Below are 15825 nucleotides of genomic sequence, written 5' to 3' on the forward strand. Positions count from 1 at the left end.
ATATCTTGTGACTTCTAAAGACTTTCCAGGACAAAACAAGTGCAAACATCCAGGCCCAACACCAGATGGCGATCTATGCTAAGTGTGTGGATCTGCAGCTCTACATGCCAAGAACAGATGCATACTGGTAAGTAGCATTTAGCTTACCTTCTGGTCACGCTTGCCGAGATTTTAGGTTGTCTAAACGAAGGAGATTTTATGGCTTCTCTGGATATGGAAGACGCTTACTTCCACATACCTATACACCCCAAACATCGCAAATATCTTTACAGTGGCTGGCGTCCACTATCAGTTCAAAGTGCTCCCGATTGGGCTGAAATCAGCTCCAAGAATCTTCACGAAGTGCTTGGCACCAGTAGCAGCAGCATTGAGATCTCGAGGAATATAAGTATTCCCTTATTTAGACTATTGGCTGATCAAAGGTCCTTCAGAACAAGAAACCAAGGATGCCACAGAAGAATGTTTAGATCTATTTGTTTCTCTGGGACTGACCTTCAACGAGAGCAAATCTCAGTTACGCCCTCCAAGTCATACCTTTTCTCGGAGCACGGTTAGACACGGTCCAGTGCAAAGCGTTCTTGTCGCACGACCACCAGCTGCGTCTTCAGAAGTTGGCAAAGTTAATTGCAAAAAGAAAGTCCGTTTCAGTGCGAATGTTTGCTTCACTCCTCGGAATGTGCTCTTCAGCGATACATCTCATACCCTTAGCACGGCTAAAGATGAGACCTCTTCAGGAGGAACTGCACCTTCAATGGCAACAGGCCATGGGTTCGTTCGACGATACTATCAGGATCACACAGCGCATGATAAATTCTCTACATTGGTGGTCAGACAAAGAATTTAACCCAAGGCCTCACTTTCCTACAGACCATTCCAGACTTCGTTTTAACGACCAATACCTCCATGGAAGGATGGGGAGGTCATCTGCAGGATTTGCAGATTCAAGGAAGATGGTCTCCAGTTCAAAGACAACAGCATATCAACAGACTGGAGCTTTGCGCCATCTTTCTGTCTTTGCAAGCGTTTCTCCCAAGGATCGCGGGTTCCTCGGTGCTGGTCCGTACCGACAATACGACCAGCAAGTATTACATCAACTAGCAGGGAGGAACAAGATCAGCTGCGCTCTCGAAGGAGGCTCAGGAATTGTGGGAGTGGGTCACATTCCACAAAATAACACTGAGATCCGAACATGTCAGGAGTCTGCACAATTCCCTGGCGGACACGCTGAGCAGGTCGCTATCTGAATGGGAGCTAAAGCAGGAGCAAGCTAACAGTGTTCCAGGCTTGGGGCGGACCTACGCTGGACCTATTCGCAATGAGGGAGAACAGGAAATGCCGATACTATGCCAGCAGGTTCCCTCAACAGGGTTTAAGAGGGAATGCCCTGTCCATGCGATGGTTTGGGATTTGTGCTTAAGCTTTTCCCCCCAATACCATTGATTCCGAAGGTGCTCTGCAAGATGAAGCTGGAGGGTTGCTGTTTAATACTGATTGCACCCCGTTGGCCAAGGCAATGTTGGTTCCAGGAACTTCTCCTATTGTCTCAAGACAGGCCCATTCACCTTCTTCCAACGCCTACAAGGTTATCAAGGGACAGAGAACAAGTACTTCATCTGTATCCACAGTCCCTGTGCTTGCATGCATGGCTCCTGATTTCTTAGAGTTAAAGGACCTCAACATTTCACAGGACTGTCGTGAGATTTTGGCCAAATCCTGTGCCCAGAGCACAGTCTAGACTTATCGCCTCAAATGGAAGCGATTTTGCTACTGGTGCACATATTCATCCAAATCAAGCTCCTGCAGAACAAATGCTCCCGTATCTGCTTTCTCTTGCCAAGTCTGGGCTTACTTTTTCATCAGTCAAAGTACATCTTGCTGCTCTTTCCAGATTCAGGAAGTGCTCAAAACTTCCCTCTCTTTGCCAGCCTTCACTTGTCAAACAATTCATGAAAGGACTTTTCCGAGCTTTCCCTCCAGTGCGAGCACCCCCTCCAGAGTGGGAACTCAACACAGTGCTAGCGCAATTAATGAAGCATCCATTTGAACCGATCCATAAAGCGGATCTCAAATTCCTCACTTTGAAGGTCGCCCTTTTATTGGCTCTTACCTCTGCAAGAAGAGTTGGTGAGATCCAAGCTTTTACTATCAAGGAGCGCTTTTTGCAGTTAACTCGTGACTATGTAATCCTTCGAACAAATCCCAAGTTCATCCCTAAGGTACCGACACAATTTCACTTGAATGAACCGGTAAGATTAAAAACATTCTTTCCGGGTCCATCCACTCCAGCTGAAAGAGCATTACACTCCCTGGATGTTAAGCGCTGTTTAAAATTCTACCTACAGAAAACTAAAGACATCAGACGGTCCAACCAACTGTTCGTGGCCTATGGTCAAGCAACTCTTGGGAATGCAGTAACAAAGGCAACAATAGCCAGATGGCTGGCATCTGCTATTCATTTCTGCCATGACAAGGCTAACAAGCCTTTGCAAAGGAAAGTCAAAGTTCATTCGACAAGAACTTTTTCAACTTCTACAGCTTTGTTTGATGGAGTGACTCTGGAGAATATCTGTAATGCTGCGACATGGAAAAATGTCCATACGTTCACAAAACATTACTGTCTTGTATCTTCACATCAAGAAGATGCAGCGGTTGGACAGGCTGTTCTACGCCATCTCTTTCATTAAGGTCAGTTTCAGGTACTTCATGTATTACTCCATTACTTTTAATATTTATTCAAATATGCAGGCTATGTCTAAAATCGTGATTATTTTTTTATATTTATATATATATATATATATATATATATATATATATATATATATATATATAATGTTTTCAACCTTGTGGATGCTATTTGGGAGTTTATGAGCACGTGTCTCCCACCATCCGCAAACAGTATATTGGTATACTGCTTGCTACTCTGATTCAGGCATGGGAATCTGTGAAAGACACCCCAATACTGGATAAGAAAACAAGTTACTTAACTGTAACTACAGTTATCCAGTATTGGTATCTTTCATAGATTCACATGCACCCACCCTCCTCCCCGACCAGTCAGTTCTCTGGCATGCATACTTCTCACTTGTGCTAGGAAAATCTGAGGAGAACTGCCTCTTCTGGGAAGATTCTAGAGGGTGCTGGTAGCTGATTGGTTGGAACCAAGTTTTGTTTCTTTTTACTATAATGATGTAGATAGGCTACTAAGATGTAGGCCTTAGGCTTTTTTTTTTTTTAGCCTACTACTGCTATTTACCTTTGGCACTACTTTTGTATTTACCATGGTACTCCCGGCGACAGGAATGATTCAGGCATGTGAATCTATGAAAGATACCAATACTGGATAACTGTAGATACAGGTAAGTAACTTGTTTTCTTATATCATCTGCATATAATCTTAGAGGACCTAGTGCATGTGTGAACGCTCTTGATCTCTAGGCTTAGTCATACAGGCTTAGTCATACAGCTCATATAGGTCTACCACAAATAAGAAAAGCGATGGTGTAAGAGGGTTGCCCTGTCCTGTTCGCCTAGTGATTGTGAAGGTATGAGAAAGGAAGCACCAAGGTAAAATTGTATTAGCAACCTCTGAGTCCCACCCTCTTCAGTATTCTGAATAGGTAGCCCAATTCAGTCCTGTCGGTGGCTTGCTCTGTATCTAGGGAAAAGGCAATAGTTTTGTTTTGAGAGTCCTTCTTAGCCTCAATAGGTGATGGTTTTGTCCCACTGTTATGTGGTAACACTTTCCTGTCCGACATATAACACTGAGGAATTGCACTCTTAAGCGTGTTCACTGGGACCTTTGCCATGATCTTGATGAATGTCAGTATTAATCATTTATTTAGACCTATCACTTAAACTGTGGAGATGATCCCTTTATAGGATCCACAGGTAGGCTGGGACGGCGTATTGAGGAAATTCAAAATATGGCCTGTCATTGCTTGTAACACCACCACGCTGTTGCCCTCACTCAGGCCCCTTCAACATTCATAGCGTTTCTTTCACATTCTATACTGTTGCACATATTACACGTCCTTTCCTGTTTCCCCGAGCTAAGTCCATTCTGAGACCCGGCTCGAAGCAACTAATTCCCCAGATAACCATCTATTGACCCTTGGTGACCGTTCTCGGCTTCTCCAGTTGTTTTACGAAACACGTCCTGTCGTAAATTAATTCATCCTAGGAATGGCTATGCCACCTGACCTATAGGGTCGGGTAGAGAACAAGACCTTAGGGAAGGAATTTCTATTACCCATTATCCTGTATCTTGTACAAAGAATGTTTTCTTGTGGATGATTTGTATTTTTATTGCACCTTGTGGGGGTTGTTGCTTTAGGGGATTCAAGCGCTACAAAAGACTGTGAGCCACAGATTGAAGTGGCAGTCTCCTGAGAACCTACCACCGATTTACTTCTAGGACAACTGTATTTAGCTGCAGCTAATAAATTGAAGTTCCTATGCCAGACAGAGTGTTCCGTGTCTCTGTAATTTGGAAGGTGAACTCAGAAGATTTCAGGCGTACCCTGCGCCGCTGGGCTTTAAATGCCTGGTTCTTCAATTTGGTGCCCTCTGTGAGGCTGCTTCAGAGGACGTGGGTCCAGCCCGAGGATCGTGAGGAGCCCCGCAAGTAAATTCCGGAGGACGCGCACCACGTGATCGACCCCTGCATGTCGTAAGTGGACCGAAGGTTTTTTACCGTGTGGCTTCTCCCTCCCATCGGCTGAAAAGACCTGCTGCCCTGACTGCGGCCTCGCTTTGGCTCCCTTTGGTTATTTGTATCGCAAGACATCAGACGGACCTCTGTTGGCGTACGGACACATCTGGATAAGTTAAGTATAGTGGCCACTCCTTTGTCTTTGTTTTGTTCGACTTTTGCAAAAGCCGAAACCGAGTGGTGAGTGCAGTTTGTGTACGATAAAGTGACTATTTAAACCCCTTGAAGTTTGTACAGAAACTAGTGTTGCAGCGATGCCTGGTTTCAGTAAATTTGGAAAATGGTTTGGTTGTAATCGCGATAGGGCTTCCCGACTAGAGGATTCTTGTCCAATTCCTCCGACCGGAACTCCCACTTAATGAAGTATATTCTAAACATGGTATTGGCCCCATAGCTTTTAATGAGGCGTGGGTTCGCTATACTAGAAAAGATGGTGTTTTAAGATGGCCGCAGAATGGCAGTTATGAGCTCAACATTTTAGATAATTTGGAGAACACTTTGTTTAGGCGAAAAGCCCGGCCGGCTATGTTTGACTCTTTTCGCCTATGGCGGAAGGAGGCCAAACAGAAAGAAATAAAACCAGCAAAAAGGGATAGGAGGGATATGTCTATTTTGCAAGCTGCGCAACAGTTTAAAAATAACGAAACCGATCATGCGATTGAGGTCTCAGATAGGCAACATCGTATGGCGGTAGATAAATGTTATCCAGTGTTGCCAACTTTCCTTAAGGAGAAAAATGTGGACCCTGAGAAGGATCCTTTAATGTCCCATCTGCTGAGATTACTCCCGCCCTATGCGCAGGGAGCTAATGTACCTTTTGGATTACCGCCTGCCCCCGGAGCGAATGCACCTTTATTGTTAGCACCTGCCCCACCTGTTCCGCCTTTTGTCCCACCTGTCGCTCCCCAACCGGTTCCTGCACCCCCACCACAGTCTTCTCCGGCATTGCCGAGCTCTCCCTTACCTTCGGCTCCCTCTGTAAATATCACTTCCTCTTCTGCTCCGCCTAATATTCTGTCTCCTGTTCTAATGACAAATTCTCCCTCCGCTCAGAGGCGAATGATCGATACCGTTTCTGGCCTTTTGTCCCCTCTCTTCGGGGCATTTCAAATGACCCCGGTTCCTCCTCGTAGACAAACTCTTAGTCAGTTACCAGGTCCGGAGGAACGGGAAGTGCTAGACCTTCAAGCCCGAAGGTGGATCACGAATGGCCCCCAGTATAGTGTGCAAGATAATTATGGTCACCTTTCGGCAGTGGGAGGCACCAACGCAGAGATATGTTTTTGATGCCATGTGTGAAATTTTAAGTCAAGAGTGGGAGGATATGGGTTTGGGACGAGCCCCTCAGGGCCTGCTCAATGTACAGGCCGAGTTTGATAGAGGACTGATTGTGGGCGCAGAGGTCGAGGACGCGGTAGGAACGCTTGTCACTTTTAGAACGATGCTTGCCTGCCGGTCCTTGCCGAAAAGCCATTCCTCCGTCAGGCGAAAATTAAAGCACTATCCCATGAGAGAGGTTCCCCCAGTGTGGAGAGAGGAGGTTGCAGCCCAGGGTGCTAATCCTCTTATACCTGCTCACTTTCAACGCGTGTGGGTACACGTTCCGTGGAAGCGATCTGAGGTATTGGCCCTTAAACAGTCATTACCGGACCCCCGTAAAAATCCTGCAGGGTACTACAAAGAGTTGTCTCAAACTGTCGATGCATGTATCATGAATTTGGCCGATATAGACATGCTAATGGGTAATGTGGTCCCACAACCGTTATGGGCTAGGATTCGGAAGGAGGACCATGTAGGGGAACTGGGGGGTGATTGGGCTGCCATACTCTCCGCGGACAGACTCCAAGTGGGTGGTGCCAAACCTGAACCTCTAATTACAGAACTCCCAGCTAGGATCATTACCTTACTGAAGACTATGATGCCCCCTCTGCGAGTTAATTGGGATAAGTTATCAGCTTGTAAGCAGAAGGCGGATGAAAACGTCTCTGATTTCGTCACTCGTTTCGAGGAGACGTTCATCGATCATAGTGGTCAGGATATGAGCACGGAAGGTGGCCAACGATTGTTTGTAGATAAATTTGTGTCTAATTTGGTTCCGGAAATATCTAATAAGTTGAAGAATTCCGAAAGCGCGTGGGCGGTCTCCTCTTCGGCCCAGATATTGGCTACTGCCCAGTATTATGAAAATAGGGATAAAGAAGAAAGAGAAACTTGATAAAAAGACCAAAGAGTTGAAAACAAAAGTTCTTTTGCAACAGGCTTATCCTCCTCGCCCTGCCCAACGTTAATATCAGCCGTCTCCACCATACCAGAGACAGTCGCAGAGGGCTGGGCCTTTCGTTCCCCGACCCCCACTGGGCCAAAATCAATGCACTTACTGTAAAGAAGAAGGCCATTTAAAGTATAATTGTCCGGTTCTGTTACAGCGCACGAGCGGTATTCCCACGTCACGAGGCCAGGGCGGTTATCAGTCAGCACCAAGAGGTAGAGGACGAGGTACGCCGCCTAATAACCAACGTTCCATGCCCCCTGGAAACTCCACGAATTATTTTGATCAGCAAAATGTTCAGTCTACCAACTATTACAACAGTGATTACTATACTGAGGATGAGAGCATGAGAGTCAGAATTCCCAACCTAACTAGGACAGCCATGGACAAAGTAAGGGAGTAGTATCGGTTCCAGTGGACCAGAGTGGGCCTTATGTTGATGTGGAAGCACTAGGTGTTACAGAGCCATTCCTATTAGACACTGGTGCAACAAAGAGCTCTATGATTCACTCTAAACTCCCTGGGGCACCTTTGACTGGCTGTACAAATGTTTCTGTAGGTTTTTCTGGCGCCCCAGTTCAAAACACAGTTTCATGCCCTTTGCCCATTTCAATAGGTCCTTACAAATTGGAGGCCCCGCTCCTTTTAACGACTGGTTGTGGTGAAAATTTGTTGGGCTTAGATTTATTGAAGAGATTGTATGCGACATTACACTGTTCCCCTTCTGGTGTACGTCTTACCTTAGGTAAGAAATTGGCCTCACCGATGTACTTGTCTAAAGATCATCTTCCCCCTGAATTACAATCTCTTCCAGCCACCCTCTGGGCCACCGGCCCCAATGACGTGGGCCTCCTGCGGATTCCTCCCTACATTGTAACACTCAAGCATAATACTAAATTTCCTCGCATTCCACAGTATAAAATTTCCAGTGACGGCGAGAAAGCTCTTTTGACTATAGTTCATGATTTGGTACAAAACGATGTGGTTGAAGAGACTAGGGGAAATGTATGTAATAGCCCCGTTCTGCCTGTTTTTAAACGAACCAACCCTTCTCAGCCACCTGTCTACCGTTTTGTGATTGATCTCAGAGAGGTCAACAAGATTGTGATACCTCAACTCCCTGTTGTCCCGGATATTAATGCCCTGCTGACGATAATACCAGCCTCAGCTTCCTGGTTTTCCGTCATTGACCTCAAAAATGCTTTCTTCAGCATTCCCATTGCTGAGGAAAGTAGAGATTTTTTGGCTTCTCCTTAGCAGGCCGAAGCTTCCGGTTCAAGCGAGCTCCTCAAGGCTATTGCGAGAGCCCCTCCATTTATAGTCAAGCATTGAAATCACAGCTCGATACTTTGTGTTTGCCACAAGGGGCCACTCTCATTCAATATGTGGATGACCTGTTGGTGGCAGCAGATTCTGAAGACACTTGTAAAAAGGCTACCATGTCACTGCTACGCCACTTATCTGACCACAACCACAAAGTTTCACCATCAAAATTGCAATATTGTTGCCAAGAGGTTACCTACCTAGGTCATCTCTTGTCAAAGGAGGGACGGTGATTGACCCCAGAATGTATCCAAGCAATTGCCCAAATGCCTATTCCATGTACGCAAAGAAAGGTGCGTGCCTTTTTAGGTATTACCTCTTATTGTAGACAATGGATCCCCAATTTTTCCCTCCTGGCAAAGCCCTTGTTGGCACTTACTCTTAAAGATACACCACACCCGCTTCCATGGACTGCGGAATGTCAGAAAAGTTTCACTGATTTGCGCACTGCCTTGTGCTCTACTCCTGATTACAGTAAGCCTTTCACACTCTATGTTCATGAGAATGAAGGTTGCGCGTTATCAGTGTTAACGCAACAATTTGGGGACAAGCAACGCCCCTGTGCCTATTTTTCGGCCACGTTCGATCCAGTGGCCAAGGCATTACCTAGCTGTTTGAGGGCTACAGCAGCAGCGGCAGTTTCCATTCACCAGTCTGCTGGATTGGTATTAGACAATACCCTTATGGTCATGGTACCGCATGCTGTAGATACCCTCCTAAATATAACAAAGACTCAACACCTCACGAGTGCCCGACTTTCGGGGTACGAATTGACACTCTTGGGTAGCCACATACACATTAAGCGATGTAATACCTTGAACCCGGCAACATTGCTGCCAATTCCAGTAGAAAATGACACTCGGGAGCAACACGACTGCTTCCTCCGCACGGAGGAAGAGACAAAAGGCAGAGTTGATTTAAAGGATACTCCACTCCCGGACCCGGATGGGACCTTATGGGTGGACGGTTCTTGTTTTAAGCTTCCTAATGGTGAAACGACCTCAGCCTATGCAGTCACTACCTTATACACTGTTGTAGAAACAGCGCGTATTATACATAACTCAGCCCAGGCAGCTGAATTGATAGCACTGACTAGAGCTTGTGTGTTGGCTGAAGGAAAAAGGGTGAATGTGTATACTGATAGTCAGTATGCGTTTGGAGTGGCCCATAGTTTTGGCCGCCTGTGGAAGGAAAGAGGGTTCCTCACATCCCATGGCACTAAGATACAGCATGGCCAATTGGTAAATGACCTCCTTGAATCGCTCACCTTGCCCACTCAGATAGCGATTGTGAAGTGTAGCGCGCATAAGAAGATCATTGATGATGTAGGTCAAGGAAATGCTTTCGCAGACCACATAGCAAAAGAGACAGCTAGAGACACTACAAGCCGCATGTATGTTGTGGGTTCTGCTAGATGGGTTGCACAAGGAGGGATGTGTGAGAATACTGTGGACAGTGTGAAAATGATCCAGGTAGAGGCCACAGAGAAAGAATTGAGTACGTGGAAAGAAAGTATAGGAAGATTGGATGTGACAGGGTGCTGGTCAGACTTGTCAGAACATCAGTGCTGGTTGTTACCAGATGCTTATGTACTCCCAGTAGTTACCATGGCACATGGTCCAGCCCATATTAGCGCTAAAGGTATATTCAAGCTTCTGGCTCCGGTATGGAAGAATGTGGGGAGCCCTAAATGTGCAGACAATCTGGTTAAGCATTGTATTGTATGCTTGATGCATAACCCGGGGAAGGGAACACCAACAGGACACTTTGCTCCCCCAACTTACCCTTTTGAGGTTTTACAAATAGATTACATCCACATGGAACGATGTAACAATCTGAAGTACGTTCTTGTTGTGGTATGTGCCTTCTCCCGATGGGTAGAGGCCTATCCCCTGAAAGATAATACTGCTCTATCCACGGCAAAAGTCCTTTTGAAGGAGTTTTTGCCAAGATTTGGGTTACCAAGAATTATTTGGAGTGACAACGGAAGTGAGTTTGTGGGTCAGATCATGCAGAAAGTATGTGCAGGCCTTGGCATTCAACAAAAATTCCACGCAGCAAACCATCCTCAGTCAGCAGGTTTGGTTGAATGCTATAATGGCACCCTTAAGCTTAAGCTGGCGAAAATACAAGCCAGCACGGGTCTTGCATGGCCTGATGCCTTGCCCTTGGCTCTCTTATCCACCAGAACAACCACCCATTCCCGTATGGGACTTAGTCCTTATGAGGTTGTCTTTGGACGCCCTGCAAATGTCTGGGGAGTCCCAAGGCCAAAGAAATACTCCGAGATAGAACATCCATTATTGATTGACTATTTACATGATCTAACCACTATGTTACGTGTCCTTCATCAACCGGTACAAGATACTTTGCCCCAGGCTTCAGCGGATCCTGGTCACACCATACGGCCGGGAGACTGGGTCTGTGTCAAAAACTTCCAGAGGTCAAAGAACTTGGAACCTCGCTGGAGAGAACCCCGTCAGGTGCTCCTGACGACGCGTACTGCAGTAAAGGTGGTCGGCAAAAAGAACTGGGTACATGGGGTAGATTGCAAGAAAGTGCCCCTACCATTGCCTTATGATCAATGGTTTCATCAACAAATTAGTGACTCTGAATCCGGAAGAACACCAAAATTTGGACTATTCAGTGATGCACGCCTAGACTTTGCCGGAGCAGGACAAGACGACGACAAGGCCCTCCAGACAGCTATACCACCGGCAGTGAAATTGGACACTACTAAACCACATCTCCTTTTCCAAGAACAAACTGTACCTGGTTCCCAGAGGTACGATTTGAGGCCCAGACTGAACAAAATACCTCAATAGTGCTTCATTGATTTTTGTCTTTATCCCGATTCCCAAATGATTGCAGGGCTGTGATCGTAAGTCTCAGAATTGTGACCCAAATGTGGCTCTAGGCCTGTGGGACTTGTAGGAAAGTATAAAGAACTACAGACAATCACAGCTGAGTGAAGCAACCCCCCCCGTCACGGGCAATATTTAGAGCTGGAAATGACTGTTAACAAGGGAATGGACAAAATACAAACAATGAGCACGAAGCATTGTAAATTATTGCATAATCGTTTTATAGTGGTTTTAATAATATTGATTTTGATATGTATTATATTGTCTTGTATAGGATGGGGACTACACGTAATTTTTACACAGCCTACTCCCAAAGTTACGGTTGAAATGGCACTCTACCACCTCATGTTGAGTCAAGAAGGAGTGAATTCCGCAACAACACATTTGTTTCCATGCTACACCAACATCAATTGGCCACTAATGCGACAAACTGTTGGGTTTGTGGTCTTCTTCCAAGTTCAGTGAATACTGGAATGCCATACATTACCCTTCCTTTTTCATTTAATGGCTCTTGTAGTGCATGGTGGGAATTGAGCGCCAGTTGGGTCTTTTCTGGAGATGGGGATACACGAGAAGTAAGGAGCTTGGGAGTACATCTATACCATTTATGTTGGCGAGACAGAAAAAGGATATATGGGACGGATAGTGAGAAGTCAGAATATGCAGATCGCCAAACCAAATCTACGGATTTGTATTTTCTGCCCTCTAATAGAACCTCTCGAAAAGGGCAAACTTTTCCAGTGGTACCTGGACAAGCACCATTCTGTATTAGGAAAGGAGGGTTAGAATATAAAGGTACAAGCAATTGCCAACATATTGTGACCTTAAATGGGACAGATTGGCCTCACATGGTTCCCTCACGTAACACATACTTTGTGTGTGGAAATAAGGCTTACACTTCTCTACCAGGTAATTGGAGAGGCACTTGTTACATTGCTTGGTTGTTGCCCCCTACATGTATAGCAGATGCCAAGCATCATTTGCAGAAAAGAGGGGTGGCGTCTGGCCAGGATACGTCAGGACAAGAAGTCGGGGATGTCTTGAAAGGACTCATTCCATTCTGGGGCTCAATAGCCAACAGTAGAGACATAAGACAACGAATTCGAGTTGTAGAAGCCACCGCCAATGAAACAGCTGGAGCTTTGAGTAACATCACTGCAGAACTCGCTGCTGACCGCCTTGTCACGCTTCAGAATAGGATGGTATTAGATATCATCCTTGCTGACCGTGGGGGCGTATGCCGATTGATCGGATCTAGCTGCTGCATTTTTATTCCAGACAACGCCCCTACAGTATACCAAGCCATCTCTAAGCTACATAAGATCGCTGAGTCTGTTCACCAGGATGAAGGGAATTGGTCTCTGATGGGATGGTTTGGGGGACTACTGTTTACATGGGGATGGAAGATTCTTACCTTTGTCGGAGCGACTTTGGCTATTCTCTTCTCATGTTGCCTTTGCCTACAATGTGGTCCAGCTATATGCGGACTCTGCGCCACCCTGTGTGTTCCAAATCCGGTATCACAGAAAGCAGCAAACACAAAGATAATACTGCAGCAACAGCTTGTAGATTTCATGGCTATTGAAGTTGATTCAGATTAACACCAGCCTCTGGTTTCTTTGCCTGAGTAATGGCAAAAGGAGGGTCTGAGGAAATTCAAAATATGGCCCGTCTTTGCTTGTAACACCACCACGCTGTTGCCCTCACTCAGGCCCTTTCAACATTCATAGCGTTTCTTTCACGTTCTATACTGTTGCACATATTACACGACCTTTCCTGTTTCCCCGAGCTAAGCCCATTCTGAGACCCGGCTCGAAGCAACTAATCCCCCAGATAACCATCTATTGACCCTTGGTGACCGTTCTCGGCCTCTCCAGTTGTTTTACGAATCACCATCTTCAACACGCAAACACGTCCTGTCGTAAATTAATTCAACCTAGGAATGGCTATGCCACCTGACCTAAAGGGTCGGGTAGAGAACACGACCTTAGGGAAGGAATTTCTATTACCCATTATCCTGTATTTTGTACAAAGAATGTTTTCTTGTGGATGATTTGTATTTTTATTGCACCTTGTGGGGGTTGTTGCTTTAGGGGATTCAAGCGCTACAAAAGACTGTGAGCCACAGATTGAGGTGGCAGTCTCCTGAGAACCTACCACCGATGTACTTCTAGGACAACTGTACTTAGCTGCAGCTAATAAATTGAAGTTCCTATGCCAGACAGAGTGTTCCGTGTCTCTGTAATTTGGAAGGCGAACTCAGAAGATTTCAGGCGTACCCTGCGCCGCTGGGCTTTAAAAGCCTGGTTCTTCAGTATCTCCACTCTCTTCTTGCTCCCTACCCCCCTAGTGTTGTCTAGTTGGTAGTATATCCTACCAGACATTGAGACTATTACTAGAGTACTTACACCCTGCCTTGTTATAATTAGTAGAACATAATTTTTTCTCATCCTCTCTCTTCTGTTTTCTTACCATCCATCAGTTAATTCTAGATGCTAACCTCTTTACATTTTATCTGATTATTCTTAGTACTGGCTGTTTTTTATTGCTGCAAGTGATCTGGTGACGTACAGTAAAGATTATGCTTGAGGCTGTGTTGGCTCTGAGTTTTAACTAAGAGCAGGAACATTGGAAATCTGAGTGGGTGGGGATTCCTTATATTGCATCAATTTTACAATTGTATTTTGAATGACAAGCTTCTAAAAATCATTTTGCAGTCTCATAAATCATACATCGTTAGTATTTAGTGTAAATTAACTCATTCCAGACTGATCTTTGTGTCAACTAATGCATTTATGTACAATTTGCTTTTCAGTTGAAATTGCAACACTGACAAGAGAGAATGGAAAAACAAAAATAAGAGTTTTAAAGCAAAAAGAAGTTGAAGAGTTGATCAAAAAACATGAAGAGGAAGAAGCAAAATCAGAGCGGGAAAAAAAGGAAAAGGAACTGAAAGAAAAAGACAAATAAAAAAACCTTCATTGAGCTTTTTGAATTTTTCTCACCTGGCTGTGTATACTATTTCCTTGCAGCGACTAAGAACTACTCTTTAAACAGTTTATAAATTTGAATTTGAAATGATCCCTCAGTTGTCTTTATTTTTAATACAAAATAAAATAGAAGAAAATAATCTTTTCTTTCATTTATCAGTGCCTGTGAGAAAATGTTTCTTTTTGTTTGGTCACCACTTTTATTTATTTTTTTGCTCCATTTTACTGCTGGTTTCTAGACTTTTGCTGGTGCACTACTGTCTATAATGTGCACAAACCCATGGCATAGAAAGTTAAATGTCACCTGTCAACTACAGCTCTCATTGGGCCATCCGCTAGTACATGGTTCTCCAACCTTTTTTGTAATAAGACCTACTTATGTTCAATGAAAATCTTCCTGAGCTTCTAATATTACTAGAGCTGTAAGGGTACCTACATGAGACAAGGTTACTTTAGTGGCCACCACAAGCAAGATTATCCAGCAGTGATCACCTTAATGCATCATGCATGGTTACCAGTAGTAATGTAAAAAATGCTTTTTCATGCCTCTACATGGGTAATGCATAACAGCCATCGCTGAAATACCATTTGCTGTAAGTTAATAGTAGTTTTAAGTGCTCCCCAATAACGTTTGATTTTTATTACTGAAATATTTGCCAGGATTCACAATATTAAGGACACAATACTACAATTTCAATCCAATCAAACATTACCAGCCAGAGTTTTTATGCAACTGCTGGCAATGATGGCATCCTGCTTTGCAATCGTACCTCACGCAAGGCTTCACATGCGTCCTCTGCAGAAATGTCTAGCGAGTCAGTGGAATCGGTCACAGGGTCAATTAAACGATCTAGTGTTGGTAGACTGCTGCACCCATCGCTCTCTGCAGTGGTAGAACCCTCAAAACTTATCAAAAGGGCAGCCCTTCATAGAACTGATTCCACAGAATGTACTGACAGCAGACGCTTCTTTAACCGGTTGGGGTGCTCATCTCCAACATCACACAGTACAAGGGCTGTGGGCAGACAATTACAAACGTCTCCACATCAACTACTTGGAAGTTCTAGCAGTGTTTCTTGCACTCAAAGCTTTCCACACACACCTTCTATGCAAAACTGTCTTAGTCCGCACAGACAACATGACTGCGATGTATTATCTGCAGAAACAAGGAGGGGCACACTCTCCAGCTGTCACACCTGGCACAAAGCATTTGGAATTGGGCAATTGATCACAAAATGTATACAAATTGCTGACCTGCTCAGGACACACAGGCAGCAAGTTCACGAGTGGAAACTTCATCCCCTAGTTCTTCCATACTTTCAACAATGGTGTTTTCCACAGATGGATCTATTTGCTACAGTCCACAAAGCAAAATGCCCAAACTTTGCATCCAGGTTCCCACACAGTCTATCAAAAGGCAATGCTCTATGGATGAATTGGTCAGGAATATTTGCCTACACTTTTCCACCTCTCCCACTAATTCCATTACTGGTTCGGAAGCTCAAACAAACATCCCTCGCACTGATATTAATAGCCCCTACATGGGCTCGTCAACCTTGGTACACCACCCTGTCAGAACTGTCAGTGGTGCCACATCAAAAGCTACATCTGACACCCAGTCTCCTCACTCAAAGCCATGGAGAAATCAGACATCCAAATCCCAGAGAA

General features: G+C 44.9%; 1 protein-coding gene across 2 annotated transcripts in view; it reads left to right on the plus strand.

Moving 5' to 3' along the window:
- PSMA4 (proteasome 20S subunit alpha 4) overlaps positions 1-14313 on the plus strand; it is a 128139-nt gene extending 113826 nt beyond the window's left edge. For both annotated transcript variants that reach the window (XM_085602469.1, XM_085602471.1), the window contains one exon: positions 13983-14313. In XM_085602469.1, the coding sequence (XP_085458595.1) occupies positions 13983-14137 (155 nt within the window). In that variant the 3' untranslated portion in view covers positions 14138-14313. The remainder of the gene's footprint in view (positions 1-13982) is intronic.
- The last annotated feature ends 1512 nt before the right edge of the window (positions 14314-15825 follow it).

The sequence above is a fragment of the Triturus cristatus genome, chromosome 4_2 (assembly GCF_964204655.1).
Source record: "Triturus cristatus chromosome 4_2, aTriCri1.1, whole genome shotgun sequence".
NCBI lineage: Eukaryota > Metazoa > Chordata > Amphibia > Caudata > Salamandridae > Triturus > Triturus cristatus.